At 39.6% G+C, this 15,495-nt stretch overlaps 1 protein-coding gene across 1 annotated transcript in view; it reads right to left on the minus strand.

The window, feature by feature from the left end:
* Positions 1-11,126, minus strand: part of Ppm1l (protein phosphatase, Mg2+/Mn2+ dependent 1L) — a 279,788-nt gene extending 268,662 nt beyond the window's left edge. The window contains exon 1 of the mRNA XM_027934024.2: positions 9,986-11,126. Coding sequence (XP_027789825.1) covers positions 9,986-10,384 — 399 coding nt within the window. The 5' untranslated portion in view covers positions 10,385-11,126. The remainder of the gene's footprint in view (positions 1-9,985) is intronic.
* Between the last annotated feature and the right edge of the window lie 4,369 nt (positions 11,127-15,495).

Genomic DNA, 15,495 nt, shown 5'->3' on the forward strand with positions numbered 1-15,495 from the left:
ACACATACATATTTATCCTAAAGGCAAGCTTTTGTACTTCAGAGTAAAATATAACAAATTATTTTGATCATTGTAACTGGCTATGCTAATGCCACTCTAATTTCTACACAAGCCTTTCATAAGCCAACACAAAAGAATATTAGGAATACTCTGTAGTAGGAGAGATATTCTGCTAGAAAAAAGTGGGATACGTCAGAACTCTGTTTGAATGTAAGGTATCACCTGCTTTGCCTTCTGATCCTATCTTTTCATAATTACAGACTTTGCTAGGTAATTATAAAATATACCTACCAACATTTGCAGCATAGAATTTTTAAGGACACCATAACACATGATAGGAACATCAATCATATAAGAAACCCAAAGTCCTACTGAGCAAAACTAGAAGACAAGGCAAAGTCCATGTAACAACACAATCAGCATTTTACTGCCCAAATTATGAGATTTGTAGAACTTCAATCAGAAACTGAGAGCACCAGTTCTGGAGACAGATAGTTCTAAGTCTAACAGCAGTTTCAAATTTTAGTTTTACCACCTATGAGCTGAAAGAGAATTTGGACAAACTACTTAATATCTCTGGGCCTTAATTTTCCCATCTACAAAACAGGAGTAATGTAATAATAATGATTTTACAAAGTCTTATGAAAATTAAAATTAGATAACATATAAAAAGTACTTAAACTCTGCCTAGCATATTACAAATAATGTCAGTCATTATTGTTACTAATATTGCCACCAGTAATGGCTTATTTCTCCTTTGATCCAGAAATTCCAATTCTGGCAATCTGCCCTAAAGAAATAATCCATACTTTTGTAGTAGAAACACAAAAATATTTATTACAATGTTAATTACAATGGCAAAAAGTTAGGAAACTAAGCCAGTTGGGGTGGTGCCCTCCTGTAATCCCAGAGGTTCAAGAGGCTGAGGCTGGAGGATTGAGAGTCCAAAGCCAACCTCAGCGACAGCGAGGCGCTAAACAACTCAGTGAGACCCTTTCTCTAAATAAAATACAAAAAATAGGGCTGGGGATGTAGCTCAGTGGTCATGTGCCCCTGAATTCAATCCCGAGTACCAAAAAAAGAGGAAAGTAAATGAATAAAGCAGCTGAGTAATTTATCAAATATCCATCTATTCAATAAAATATTACTCCATCCCAAAAAAAGTAAGAAATAAAAATATAAAGAATTAAAATTAAATATAAAGAATTACAGAGCAAGCCAGCACAGTGGCACATGCCTATAATCCCAGCAGCTCAGGAGATGAGGCAGAAGGATCATGAGTTCAAAGCCAGCCTCAGCAAGGACGAGGGACTAAGCAACTCAGTGAGACCCTGTCTCTAAATAAAATACAAAATAGGGCTGGGGATGTGGCTAAGTGGTTGAGTGCCCCTGAGTTCAATCCCCTGTACACCCCCCCAAAAAAAATTATAGAGCAAAATAACAGTGTGTTTACAGTAATATACAAAGTTAAAAAAAATAAAATTATTTATAACTAGCACAATTTATTTAAAATGCTCATAAAAAAGATCAGCAAGCAATATACCAAAATAATAGCAATGAATGTGTCAGGGTAATAAGACTTGGAGTTACTATTTTTTCTTTTCTATACTATCTGTAACGTCATTATATTACTTTTATTATTTTAAAATCAACTTATTTTAAATGTTTTACTTGCTTCAGATTTAATATTCATTAAGATTATTATAATATTAATAGAAGTTAAACCACAAAAATATATTCCTGAAGTGGTTAAAAATCAAAATAGAAATTAATAAAACAAATGCATTTCAATATTAAACTCTATTATTTTTTCAAAAACAAGTCTCTAATGAAGGGATCACTTAAATCTGAGATTGAATGATCTACATCTTTTAAATCACTGTCAAGATAATGAAATCATTTAAAAGCACTAAAGACATCGTGTAGTTTTTTGCTCTTAGAAAACCTACTCTTTGTAACAAAACCTAAATTAATCCTAGTAACAAAGTAAAATGATAATAAAAGCTTTTCTATTTGATTAAGTCAGGTACTATATAAAATATATATTCTTATTTTAAAATGTATCCATCTAGAAAAGTATAACAGAAATGTTTTATGAATTGACAAATTAAATGGTGAATGTACATTTTATGAATCCCAGAAAACGTCTAAATACAAGGGACAAACGAAACAAATTTACATCCAAACTCCCTATAGTCCAAAGTATGCTCTTTTTTTCCATCTAACCACTCTTTTTAATGTTGATAGTTCCACACTAGGAATCTTGAAAATAGTTGTGCCACGTAGGGGTTCTTCCATCCACACTCAGCCTACCTCTCAGCTGTGGCCCACACCCCTGGGCTTCATCTTCAATGTTTTGGCCCAGGCTTCCCAACTGTGACCCACTTCACACTACTATCTTCTTTATGTAAATCAAATCCTTTATGTAGATTATAGGAACAGATTACTAAAGCATGGATTTTATTCCACCTTTTGCTCAAAAATATCCAGTGGTTCTCCAATATTTACAGAACACAACCCAGGCTCCTCAGATAGCTTTCAATATCAGTCCTAACAACAAACAGTTCCAGAAGCATCTCCTACTTTCTTCACTTGTATATCTAACCCATAGGCCAAAACTCCTAAACTGTGTATCCCAGCATACTAGTATATTTTGTCATTATTAGTATGTCATAAATAATCGTGACCAATAATGGCTCAAGTACCAAAAAATGTAAATTATCTACTTTTTTTAAAAAATATTTATTTTTCAGTTTTAGGTGGACACAATATCTTTATTTTATTTTTATGTGGTACTGAGGATCGAACCCAATGCCTCATACATGCTAGATGAGCACTCTACCACTAAGCCACAACCCCAGCCCAAATTATCTACTTTTTATAACTAAACTAGCTAAATGCAAAGGCATGTGCCTATACTCCCAGCTAACAGGAGGATGAAGCAGGAAGATGACTTGAGTCTATGAATTGAGGCCAACCTGGCTAACTACTAAAATTCTATTTCAAAACAAAACTAGAAAGGATTCAAGTTTATTCCTATGATTCCACTTGTTTGCCTGCATTAGAAATGGGGGTGAACTGGGAGTGGTATCATATGCCTATAATCCCAGATACTGAGGAGGCTAAAGCAGGAGGATCCACATTTAAAGCCACCCTGGGCAACTTAGTGAGACTGTCTCAAATTAAAATAAAAGGGCTGGGGATGTGGCTCCATGGTAGAGCACTTTCCTAGAATGTGCCAGGCCCTGGGCCCAATTACCACTAGTACCATCCCAAAAAAAAAAAAAAAGAAGAGAAAAGAAAGAAAAATAAATAAAAAATAGTGTGAGGGACTGGGAATATGGCTCAGACCTATGTTCAATCCCTACCACCATAAAAAAGAGAGAGGGGTGGAATTTGTGCCAGAACATTGGGAAATACTTAAAACTCTGGGCTCTCTATGAAGGTTTGTTATACATGAAATCTTCTCTGTCACAAGTCACAATACAAAGACACATTCCAAACCAGGGTTCCTGAAAGAGTAGCATCATTGAGAATACTCTCCCCTATAAAGGGGACAAGCAGCCTGCCTTGCTTCAAATTATGGCAATTAATCTTTTTTTTGGGGGGGTGCTACGGATTAAACCCAGGACCTTGTACATGTAAGGCAAGCACTCTACCAACTGAGCTATATCCCCAGCCCATAAAATCTTTCTTTTTTCGGGGGGAGAGGGGCACTGATGGTGTTACCAGGGATTGAGCTCAGGGGCACTCAACCACTGAATCACATCCCCAGCCCTTTTTTGTATTTTATTTAGAGAAAGGGTATCACTGAGTTGCTTAGCACTTTGCCATTGCTGAGGCTGGCTTCGAACTCTCAATCATCCTGTCTCAGCCTCCAGAGCTGCTGAGATTATAGGGATGCGCCACTGCACAGGGCTTGGCAATTAAATTTTAAAAGCCACTTTTCTGTTCATAAAAAGCAAGGGGAGAGGAGGCAGAGTGACTCTAGAGGAAACCAGAGACTGGGAGAAGAACTACTTTAGACCATTCTACTCCATCAAGATGGGAGACCATTTCTTGACAGGTTGAAGGCCAAGAATTTTATTGCATAGGTCATCTACTCACAGTGTTGATATGAAATTTACTTTCAAATAAATTACTTAACAAAAAAACAGCTAATCTGTATAAACAATATCAAGTATATCAAAACACAAATAGTACTCAAATACAGAGAAAATAATAAATGGGCTTCTAGATGACTACTCTTGGAGAAAGCCTGCTCTAAACAAATGGGATACCTGTCTGTCTTCAAATTGCACCCACATTTTACTTCCTCCAAACCATTTCCACACTTTTTCTTCCACATGTAATGTCATCTTCCCCTCCTCCTTCCACCCAATTTTTCTACAGAAATGACAGGATACAATCAAATGTCAATTCCTCCTCAAAATTATCCAAGACTCTCCCAAGCTCCCTCAGACAGGCTTGCACATCAGGTAATGGGCACCTCATAGCTCTTCTAGATAAAATTGCATCTTGTAACTCTGCTATTTTTAAAAACCTCATCACTGCAAATAGATAGGCTGCTCCCTGAGGGCAGAGAATGCACTGATTCATCCTTGGACATCACACAGACAACTGTTTTCCACATGTGGCAGAAAATTTTGGCTTCATTGAACTAAATTTCTTAAAAACCTGATTGAAAGACACAAGAAAATCAGCAGTCAGAAACACGAGAGGATTTAATTGGGAGGAAGAAAAAAAAAGCTTTGTTTTTTCAGCAGAAATTTTAATGTACCATTTTAAACCAAAATAATCCGACTTTCCTCTTAAGCCATCAGGCGTTTGCCAACACCAAATCTCTAGGCTTCTTCTATACCATTATGTGGAATCAAACATTTACTAACCTCAGTTATAATGTCTAAAAAGCAGATCACTCACTGTGCCATTCATAATTTATTTATTCAGAATATATCTTATTTCAGAAGGATCCAATGAAAATACATATGATACAACAAGATAAAATGACATATCTAAGAAGAAAAAGAACAAAAGAAAATTGAATATAGGGAAGATAAGCTGTCCTGGAAGTAAGGTTTATGCATCAAATAAATGTATTCTATAAAATTCTGTGCATGCTAGGGGTCAGAGTTGGGCTCTTCACACTTCCAGCAGCCAAAAAACACAGGATAACTCAGTCTGTCATGATTCAATATCCTTAAGATAAAACAAAAAAAAAGAATTAGAATATTTTTACTCCCCTGATCTTCATAAAGAGGATGCTATATAATGTAACAAAGACCCAAGCAACATCCTTGCAGTTGATTTCTCAGACAGCTTTGGAAGACCATTCTTAGAACAACCCTCACAGATAACATGACAGTAATAAATGCAAATGCTGGAGAGGAAGGCTCTTTGCAGGTCTAGATTCACCAGAAACAGACTATGTTATCCAGACTAACCTGAAATAGAGAGGCCTCATGCATCACTTGCCTTTAAAATTATAAACAAAGTTTGATATGCATATCTGTTTTTTTTCTGGGAAATATCCTATAGTTTCATAACATTCTCAAAAGGAAGCATGACTCAAGAAAACTTAAGAATCACTGATCTAAAGAACTAGGCTGGATTATGGGTATCCTTCAGGGAACCATCCATAAGCATTTCTCTTCTGAGCTTCTGAGAAGTATTGCACCTAAATGTGGAACTGATATGAAATGTGGGACTTTTTCAAGTCATGTGTCAACTGTCAAGATATATATGACTTTCCACTGGACTATGGTGGTTAAGATGTTTCACGTGTCCAAAATCTTTTAGCAACACCCATAAACATATGTAACACAGAACAATCCATTCCCTACATAAGTTTCCGCTATGAACACTGACAAAGAACCTCAAACGATTAGTGATATTTTTTCTACATAGTATTTTTTTTAATTTATTGCCTATGGATAAAACTACAGATAAGCACAAAAAGCAGTCATTTTCTTAGATAAACATTATTTTGAACTTCAAATTTTAAAACTAACAACCTTTCTATACCAATTGATACAATCTGAGCTTTTTTTTTTACTTTTTGTTTTAATCTTACATGATACCACAAAATAATCAACGCATAGCTTTAGATATGTATATACAGTCATCCTTCTCCTAGACTAAGAGATTAAGATGTCCCAAATGTCCAAGAGGATCAAGTGAAGAAGCTGGCCTGTAGAAACTTAGAGACAATAGTCCTTAAGATTTCATCCACCTAAATAAAATCACAGCTACCCAGAATCTAATTTCCAGCATATCGAGTCCAGAGACATATTTCTGTCAAAAAATCCATGGTTGCCAGATGCAGCAGTGCATGCCTTAATCCCAGTGGCTTGGGAGGCTGAGACAGGAGGATTGCAGGTTCGCCTCAGCAAAAAGCGAGGCATAAGCAACTCAGTGAGACCTGTCTCTAAATAAAATACAAAATAGGGCTGGGGATGTGGCTGACTGCCCCTGAGTTCAATCCCTGGTACCCACCCCACGCCCAAAAAATCCATAGTTGAATAGAATTAATACATGCTAACCCAACTCATAAGAGTTCAGTTACAATTAGAATACCAATTTATTAATTAATCATAGAGAATACTCCTTGTCACTTACCAGAAAACTCACACTTGATGTCAGAATGCTGCTTTATTAATGTACATATAAACAGAATCCTGAATTAGTAATCAGAAGTTCACCATAAGTTAGAACGAAGAGAGAGTTTCAGGAATAACTAAAGAATTATCCCTGCCTTATATTCATCTTTCTAGAGATCAAATTTGTGGCTTCCCCTGGTAGCGTCTCTCTCCCTTGAATATTACCACCACAACACAGCTGACTTCTCAGTTCCTGAGCTTTCTTCTTCCATACCCTTCTGTCCATTAAGCACCTCTCTAGAAGGGCATAATAAAATTGATGAGGGTATATACACCTTACATGCATTATTATCTCTATTTTTAAGATAAGAAACTCCCAGATAAAGCAGTTTAAGCAAGTTGTCCAAGGTCACTACTAGTCTAAGGCAGAACATAAATTCAAAGCCAGATCTCAAGTCAAAGCCCATGCTTTTAATCTTGCAGTAAATGATGCCTTCACTGTTTTTCTCTAGGCCTCCCACTTCTCAGTTTGAGTTAAATGTCTCTCCTCTATGTTCCCATAACATCATAAGCACGCCATGGCTATAATTTTTTTGTATAAAGGTCTGTCTCTCATTAGACTGAAACTTTTTAAAAATAGGGGTTATGTCTCTATCATCCTTGTATTTCCGAAGAGTGCTATTTCTCTGTGCAAATATGCAAACCAATTTTTCCAGTGGCTTAATATGAAGATCTATAAACTAAAGCCCTCAAACTAGCAATGTAGTCTTTGGAAGGTCACAGTTTCCCCAGCAATCTAAAAAAAAGTGGAACGAAATGGGTATACAACAATACAATAGATATACAAAGATATACAAGGTCCCTTCTAGATCATCATTATAGGTGGGTCTTTGCTTCTTTATTAATGTGAATTATTAGAAATAAAATTAAGCTCCTCATTTATCCTCTCTACCACTCTAGAGACTCTATGTGTGTGTGTGTGTGAGGTGTGTGTGTGTGTGTAATGGAGTACTCCTTCTTTTCTGAAAGGACATAACTGTCATTTATAACAAAATCAAACAGTGGCACCCTCCTCTGGTGAATGTTAAAGGAGTTAAACAACACAAAAGACAAGAATTAGACCAGGGAATTGTCTTCAAATGATATATAAAGAAAAACCTAGACAGAAATAATCCAATAGTATTTGTTATTACTATAGTATCAATAACAACTAAATAGCTCCTTTTATAGCACTTACCCTATTTTGCTTTAAACCACAGCCAAAATGAATGAACAGGCTGCACATGGTAAAAGGTTATAGAGAGAACCATTATTCTATTTCTGAGGGTATATTAATTATTTTGCAAACAGCATGCATTTCAACATAAAGCACAATGAAAATCATAGTTTGGCTAAAAATGACCATATTTTCATTTAATATTAAAAATTTAATGAAAAAGCCAAGTACACATAAAACAAGATAGTACTGGAAAATTTCAACCTGAAACCTGCTTGGGTCTTCAACTTTCAGGTTTTAGAAAATCAATTTAGAAGAAAAAAAATTGTAATCACCCAATCACTTATACACACAGGCTCAAAACATGCCAATATATCACATCTAGACCACCACAACCCAAAGTTTTACAAAATTACTATTATATCAAAACCTTTTAATTAAAAGTAAAATTGTGCTAAGACCAAAATCAGATTATCATTAGCCAACAATTTTAATATATGATAAAGAATGTTTATTAAATGATTTACAAATGATAGAATAATAATTTCCTTCTCCCCTCCTGAGTCTAGGAACATAAAATGAAAATACAGACATTCTGACTCAAGAAGACAAATCAGTCCTTATACTGGCAACCTTATCATTCAGCTATGTTTTTGCCCAAGTATGCAGTGTCTCTTCCCAATTAACTTCACATCTTTCATCTAGGCTGTGGTCAAGGAGAGGAAAACCCACATCAGACAAAAGGCTACAAAATTACTATTAGTAAGAAAATTTCATTTTTAAGATAGACAATAAAAAAGACTAAGGTGGATGGAAAATAGCAAAAACTGATTTCAGTTCTATCAAGAAAGTTTTCTAATTGTTTTATTCATTCTTGGCAAAGTGGGTTCTACAGGGCAAGTAGAACAGAACCAGGGAAAGATGTGCAGATGGTGGGTGGAGAATGCAGATAAGATAACCAATTGAAAGTTTTTTTCAATGTTTACCCAAAATCAAGGCCAAAGAACAAGCAAATGCCTGAAAGAGAATGACAGTCCCTACAGTTCCCTACAACCCACACAACAATCAGATGGCAAAGAAGGGGAATCAGGTGGGAGTGAAGAAGAATAATGGGGGGTGGGGGGAGAAGAAGAAAGGAAAAGAAGAGTAAGAAAGTATGCTGCCAAAAATTAAGAAAGAAAGTATGCTGCCAAAGGGAAAGGGGTATTAAGCAATGAAACTTTGTTACAAACTGTCCAAAGAAAGATGGGGTGACTGGCCTGATGTTTTTTTGGAGCAGGACACTGGAGCCACATTTGCCAGACTTAGCCCAGGTCCAAGCCAAGGACAGGAGCCAACCCTAGCCTCATCATCAGGAAACTAAGTCCCAGCAAACAACCCAGATGCAGCAGAAAAGTGAGAGAGACCTAAGCTGGCCTTTAGCCCCATCTCCTGCTCCCAAATGAACCTCCAAACAAAGGTGTTTACAAGCCAGGGGACATCTGCACCCCCATGCTGACTAGGGCACAGGGGTGAGGTCAGGGCACAGCCAGTTCTGCGGGCACGGGTATCTCTGCATAGGTGGGGGCATCACGGTCCCATGAGGCGATCTAGCTTTAAAAAAAAAAAACCCTTGGGCCAGCGAGGTGCTCTCTGTTGAACTCGCAAAGTTGATGGCGTTGGGAGGAAGAGCAGAGCCACTCTAGAGTTCCTCCCTACAGTGAAGGCGAAGGGAAAGAGTCACGGTTTCCTTCACCCTCAACCAACTCTCTACCTTGCAGATTTTGTCCCTTTCTCTAAGAATACATCAAAGATACTGTGTTCCTTCTTTGTGGTAATGCATCCTCAAACCCTAGAACGGGGGCTCTGAGGCCCGGGACAAAAGTTCACTGGAAATACCATTAATTCTTCCCGAAAAACTAGCACGGTCATTTGGCTTTGGAGACCTCATATTAAAACAGCACGAAATATGTGGTGAATGACTCTCTACTAACAGGTCGCTCGGCTCCAAGGTCCCCATACAGCAGTGTTTGGGGCAACTTGAGCCACATCTGTCCAGACACCACGCCCCTCTCACCCAAGTCCTACCCCGTCGCACATGCGACATCCTGTTGTTTACACATACACACACACACACACACACACACGGGTGGGGGGGGGGGGTGGAGAGCGCACCCAGGGGAACTCCTACCTCGCCGCCGTGCCCATCGAAGATCCCAAAGATGGACGGGTGCGTTTTGTTGGCCAGGTCGGTAAGAACTTCGAAGCGGTCCTCCATGTGGTCTCTTCGGCCCTGGATGGAATACACCGCCACGTTATGGCTCTTGAACTCCCAGGTCTTAGAAAACTCGGCCTCCAGCACATCAAGCCCTCCAAGTCGATCGTTCTGCATAATCTCAGCCACCTTGCCCTTCACCATCTTCACCGCGTCCCGGCTGGACTTGACGATGGTCTTTACTTCGTCCGTGTGGAAGAAGTAACTCCAGAGCGCTAAGCTGATGCACAGCAGGAAAAGCGTCTCGGGTCTAAGCAAGAAGTAGCGCATGATGCGACCCAGCAGAGACAGCAAAGTCATCGTATCCTCTATCATTTATTATCGCTAGAGCCCCAACCACCAGCAGCGACGCGCGCCCTGAAGGCTCGCCTGGTCCGAAGCACTGCGGGGACAGCCCGCCTGGAGGGAGGCGGAGCAGTAGCCTAGGGTAGGGGGGAGGAGGCGCACGGAGCCGAGCTAGAGGCGGATGAGCTGGTTGTTCCAAACCCGCACCGCAAGCAGAGGCAGTTTCCCTTTTGTCTCCCTGCCTCGGCGGCCCGGAGGCCGGTGCCTGCCGCCAGTGCCGCCTCCCCTCCTGCGCCCTTTGTGAAACCGCGGCAGCCGCGGCGGCGGCGGGGGCGGTGGTGGTGGTGGTGGTGGCGGCGGCGGCGGCGGCAGCCTCGGGTGCCGGGGCTGGGCGCGAGGCACCAAGTTAAAGTTGCGCCGGGCGGGTCTGCCGCGGCAAGCTGGAGTTCGGGGCGACCGGGCCCGCGCGATCCCTCCGGGGGTGCCCCCTCGCGGCTCCGGGGAGCGATTGGCAGGTGAGGAGGCTGAGGGCACGAGAGCCCGGCGGGCAAGGGATGCAGGTCCCCTCCGTCGCCGCTGCAGAGGGCGCGGAGACAGCAGAACGTTCCGACGCCTTCACACACCCCGGGGGGCCCAAGAGAATAAAAGTTTTGCAGGAGCCTGGGCTGAGGCTGGTAGACGCAGAGCCCGGCTACACCGCACAATCCGCACTGAGCCGCAGGCGGCCGGCCCGGCTCTGCCTGCCTCTCCCCGGCACCTCGCGGCTCGGCTCGGCTCGGCTCGGCTCCTTTCGGCTTTGCTCGCGCGCCCCTGGCTAGCACTCTGTCTAGCGCTCGCCCCGCCCCGCGCGCGCTCGTCCCGCCCCTTGAGCTAGGATTTGAGACCCTGAGGTGCTCCCCAATGAGCTGTCAGAGGCTGAGGGAGCTTTGTGGCGGCAGGCTAACGCGGGCAGACCGGGCCAATTCAAGCGAACTGTGGGGGAGTGAAGGAGCGCGTCCATTGCCTCGTTCTTGGAGATGGTAGTTCCTGCCTTTGTGCAGGCTCCCGGAACAATATAATCTCCTCCTAGTAGATGGAGCGTTAGTTTCGTGGGAGCCGGTGCTGCTCTCCGGGAAGCAGAGAGTCGCACGTGAGTATCCCCCCCTCCGGCAGACTGGAAAATAGTACGCTCTTCGCCTCGCCTGACATAAGGCAAGCGAGAAGGGACGCACTTATCCCGACTCACAAAAGCGAGACCGAGAGAAACCTACCGTTTGCAGCCGCCTAAACAATCCTCAACAAAGGCCTGCCGGGATCTCCTGAGACGCTGAGAACGCCTTGGGACCTGGCAACTTTCTCCCACCTAAGATCTGTAGAATAGGGGAGGTGGAGTCCCATGCAAGCGCGTTCTGATGACAACCTCGGGAGGCGAGAAAAGGCTGGCCTCTCTCAAATAGCCTTTGTCCCTGGAGCAAGGAGCCCCCGCCACCAAGGCCTTCCCTGGTCACAGTCCTTCCACAAGCGACGCTGAGCTTCCGAATAGGACCCTGAAGCGCTCCTGACCACACAGCGGAGCGAGCTCTCTGACTGCCTTTCTAGTTTAAAAGTGGATTTGAAACTCCCAAGTAGCAGCCTCCTGCCGCCTCTCAACCATAGCAGGAGAAGGCGACGAGGGCTGCAGAGAAAAGTACAGGTTTACAGAAACCATCAAGTATAACCTGAAATTTGGGCAGGTGTCTGTGGGCCTTGAAGATGAAAATCTGCACAAGAAAAGCACAATGTACTTGTCAACTTAGAATATGGAAACAAGTGAACTTTAAAGGAAAATATCAACTCTGACTACCCCTGTCCAGGAAGAAGAGTGCTGATCTGGTTCATCCAGTCCACTGGACTGGAGAATATAAACTGCCTGATCTCAGGAAATGGTATCCCAATTACTTTTTTAAAATTAAAATTTTAAAGCACTTGAAGGAAATACATCAAAATGTTCACAGTGTTAACCACTGTAGTAGATTAATATGTGATTTTCATTTTCTGCTTTAGATTTTTGTCTTATTTTCCACAACTTTGCCAAAGTTCCTACAAAAGGCAGGTTTCCATCACAAAAAAATAAAACTTAATCATTTAAATGTGCATAGGATATGATCCCAATAATATAAACATACAAAAAAAAGAAAGGAAATATGAAGAACTATTAATAGTCCATAACATACTGTTGAAAACTGAATATACTGTTTGAAAACTAGGATATGGTTTCCTGCTCTGCTTTACACTTTTCAATATTTTCCACCAGATAAAGAAAACAGTTTAAAATAAATTAGGTCATTTTGTTCAATAGTCAAGAGATTCCCAAATCAGATAATAAACTAAATCCTTTAAGAACAAAATGTTATTCATCAGTGTTACTATGAAGACAAGTTTACATTATTTACTACTGTAAATTATCCATTTACTTTTCATTGCATTATTACATGAAACTTTCTCTATGGCAAGAGCAATTTGTAGATAAACTGTTAAAGACTCCAAAACTATAAATCAGATGAGGCCCTGAAGTAGCAGTAAAACCACAAACCCAAAAGCACATTCAGTAACATTCCTATAGTGATGACTTTAGGACACACACTCTGTTTCCCCCATAACTATGTAGAAAACACAGGTTACTATAATGATCTCTCTACAGGTTAATTAGCAAGGTACGATTTGATGAATTAATTAATAAACCCAGACATCCTGCATATTCTGTGGAGATAATGCTTTGACATTTACATCTATGTAGTTCATCTATGTGGAAATCAATAAAATAATTTTTCAAGCAAATCCCCTAGGCATTTTCCTATTAAGAAATTCACATAGTTTACTTGGCAATTTTTAAAATGCTTAAATAAGCTTTTTGTTAAACTTTATTGTAAGTTCTAATATATTAGAGATTTTAAAAAATATTTTAGTGATAAACACATTTGCATATTACGTGAAATTACAAAGATTTTTATAGGGCTGGGGTTGTGGCTCAGTGGTACAGCACTTGCCTAGCACATGTGAGGCACTGGGTCTGACCCTCAGTACCTCATAAAAATAAATGAAATAAAGATTTTCATATATAGCCATTTCTACTCTTTTATCCTCAGTCCTCTGAGGAAGATAGAGAAGTTCTTATCTGTTTATAAATATGAGGGAAAGTGAGGAACAAAGATGTTAAATGAATACCACAATTCAGCAAATGAGAAGTTGAAAACTGAGGTTCAATTCTTCTGATAACTCATTCACTAGTCTAACATCCAAGATGATTAGTCTAATATTTATACTTCTCTAATACATTTCAGTGGATCCCTGTATAGAAATCTCAAGAAAAAAAATACATGGATTCTTATTCTGCAATTCTGATTTTAGCCTTTGAGACAAACACTGCCCTGTGAGTATTTAGTTCACACATTGAGAATAACTGTGGGTCAGGTGTAAATAAACTGTCCTTTGAACCTAAACACGCAAAAGATCTGCTGCTAAGGTGAAATACTGTCTAAATTTCACAGAGAAAAAAAAGGTATTATAAAATGTATATTATGGGCTGGGATTGTGGCTCAGTGGTAGAGTGCTTGCCTAACATGTGCAAGGCACTGGGTTCAAGTCTCAGCACCACCTATAAATAAATAAATGTCCATCAATAACTAATAAAAATATTTTTTAAAAAATAAAATGTATATTATACAAATGCTTTATTATTATAAGTAACTTGGGAATGAACACAGAGCTAATGGCAAACCTAGGTTTTCATAAGACACAAAAGTGATAAAATAATTTTTAGGTAATAACCATATTCTACTATCAAATGGCTCAGCTCAGCCTTACAAGTATATAAAGAACATTAAAAATATAGCTTTTTAAAAAATTTATTCTGCGCTGGGGTTGTAGCTCAGAGGTAGAGTGCTTGCCAGAATGCGTGAGGCACTGGGTTTGATCCTGGCACCACATAAAAATAAACAAAATAAAGGTATTATGTCTATCTTCAACTAAAAAAAAATTAAATAATAATTTATTCTAAGAAAAAATTTCAGTGTAGTTTCTCTTAAGGTATAAAATATGTTAAAATAAGATTTCAAAACCAATAAATCTATTTCAAATATGATGATGTCCTCATTTTGTTTTTGCCACCTTGTACAAAGTTATAATAATCAAATATGATTATCAGCTGAACCTCTGGATGATGAATTTGATTTTAAGACCAACTGAAATCATCTCAAATGAACCTTTTTTTTTTTTAATTGGTTGCTCAACATATTTAAGTTCTCTGCAGAGTTTTAAATTTCCCAATACAAAGTTGTATTATTAAATAGTTCTTTCCATTGCACAGAAATATATACTGAGCATTGAGTAAGACTTACTAATATTCTATCAATATACAACTAAATATATGTAACCTTTTTTGAACCCAGAGGGCTTTACCACCAAGCCACATCCCCACCTTTTTTTTTTTTTTTTTTTTTTGAGACAGGATTTCACTAAGTAGCTTAGAGCCTTGCTGAGTTGCTGAGGCTAGCCTGAACTTGCAATCCTCCTGTATCAGCCTCCAGAGTCTCTTGAATTACAGGCATGTGCCACCACACACAGCTAAATTTTCAAGTTATACATAGAAAACAGTGCATGTAGGTATTGTCAGGAAGCACAACAACTATGATTACTACACCTATGAACCTATCACCCAACCAAAAATCAGGGCTACGGTTAACATCTTTTTGCCTGCCTAGGAGTTCTTTCCCTGTACCACTTCTCCACCTGTCCTCCTTGGTCCACTTGAGTATCACTCCCTTGTCTTTTTAAAAAATAACTTCATCACATGTGTCTGCCTCCCTAAGTAGTATATTTTTAGTTTTGCTTGTTTTTCGAACTTTATTAAACAGTATCTTACTATACATAGTCCTCTAGTACTTGTGTTTTATTTTTACTTGCTGTAGTTCTAGATTCTCCCATATTGCTACATATAGTTTAATCACTTTTTTAGTATTTTTTTAGTTGTAGTCAGACACAAGATCTTTATTTTATTTATTTACTTTTATCTGGTGCTGAGGATCAAACCCAGTGCCTCGCACATGCTGGGCGAGCCCTCCACCGCTGAGCCACAACCTCATCCCATAGTTTAATCATTTTTACTGCTATATAATATTTCATTA

This window comes from Marmota flaviventris, chromosome 8 (assembly GCF_047511675.1).
Source record: "Marmota flaviventris isolate mMarFla1 chromosome 8, mMarFla1.hap1, whole genome shotgun sequence".
NCBI lineage: Eukaryota > Metazoa > Chordata > Mammalia > Rodentia > Sciuridae > Marmota > Marmota flaviventris.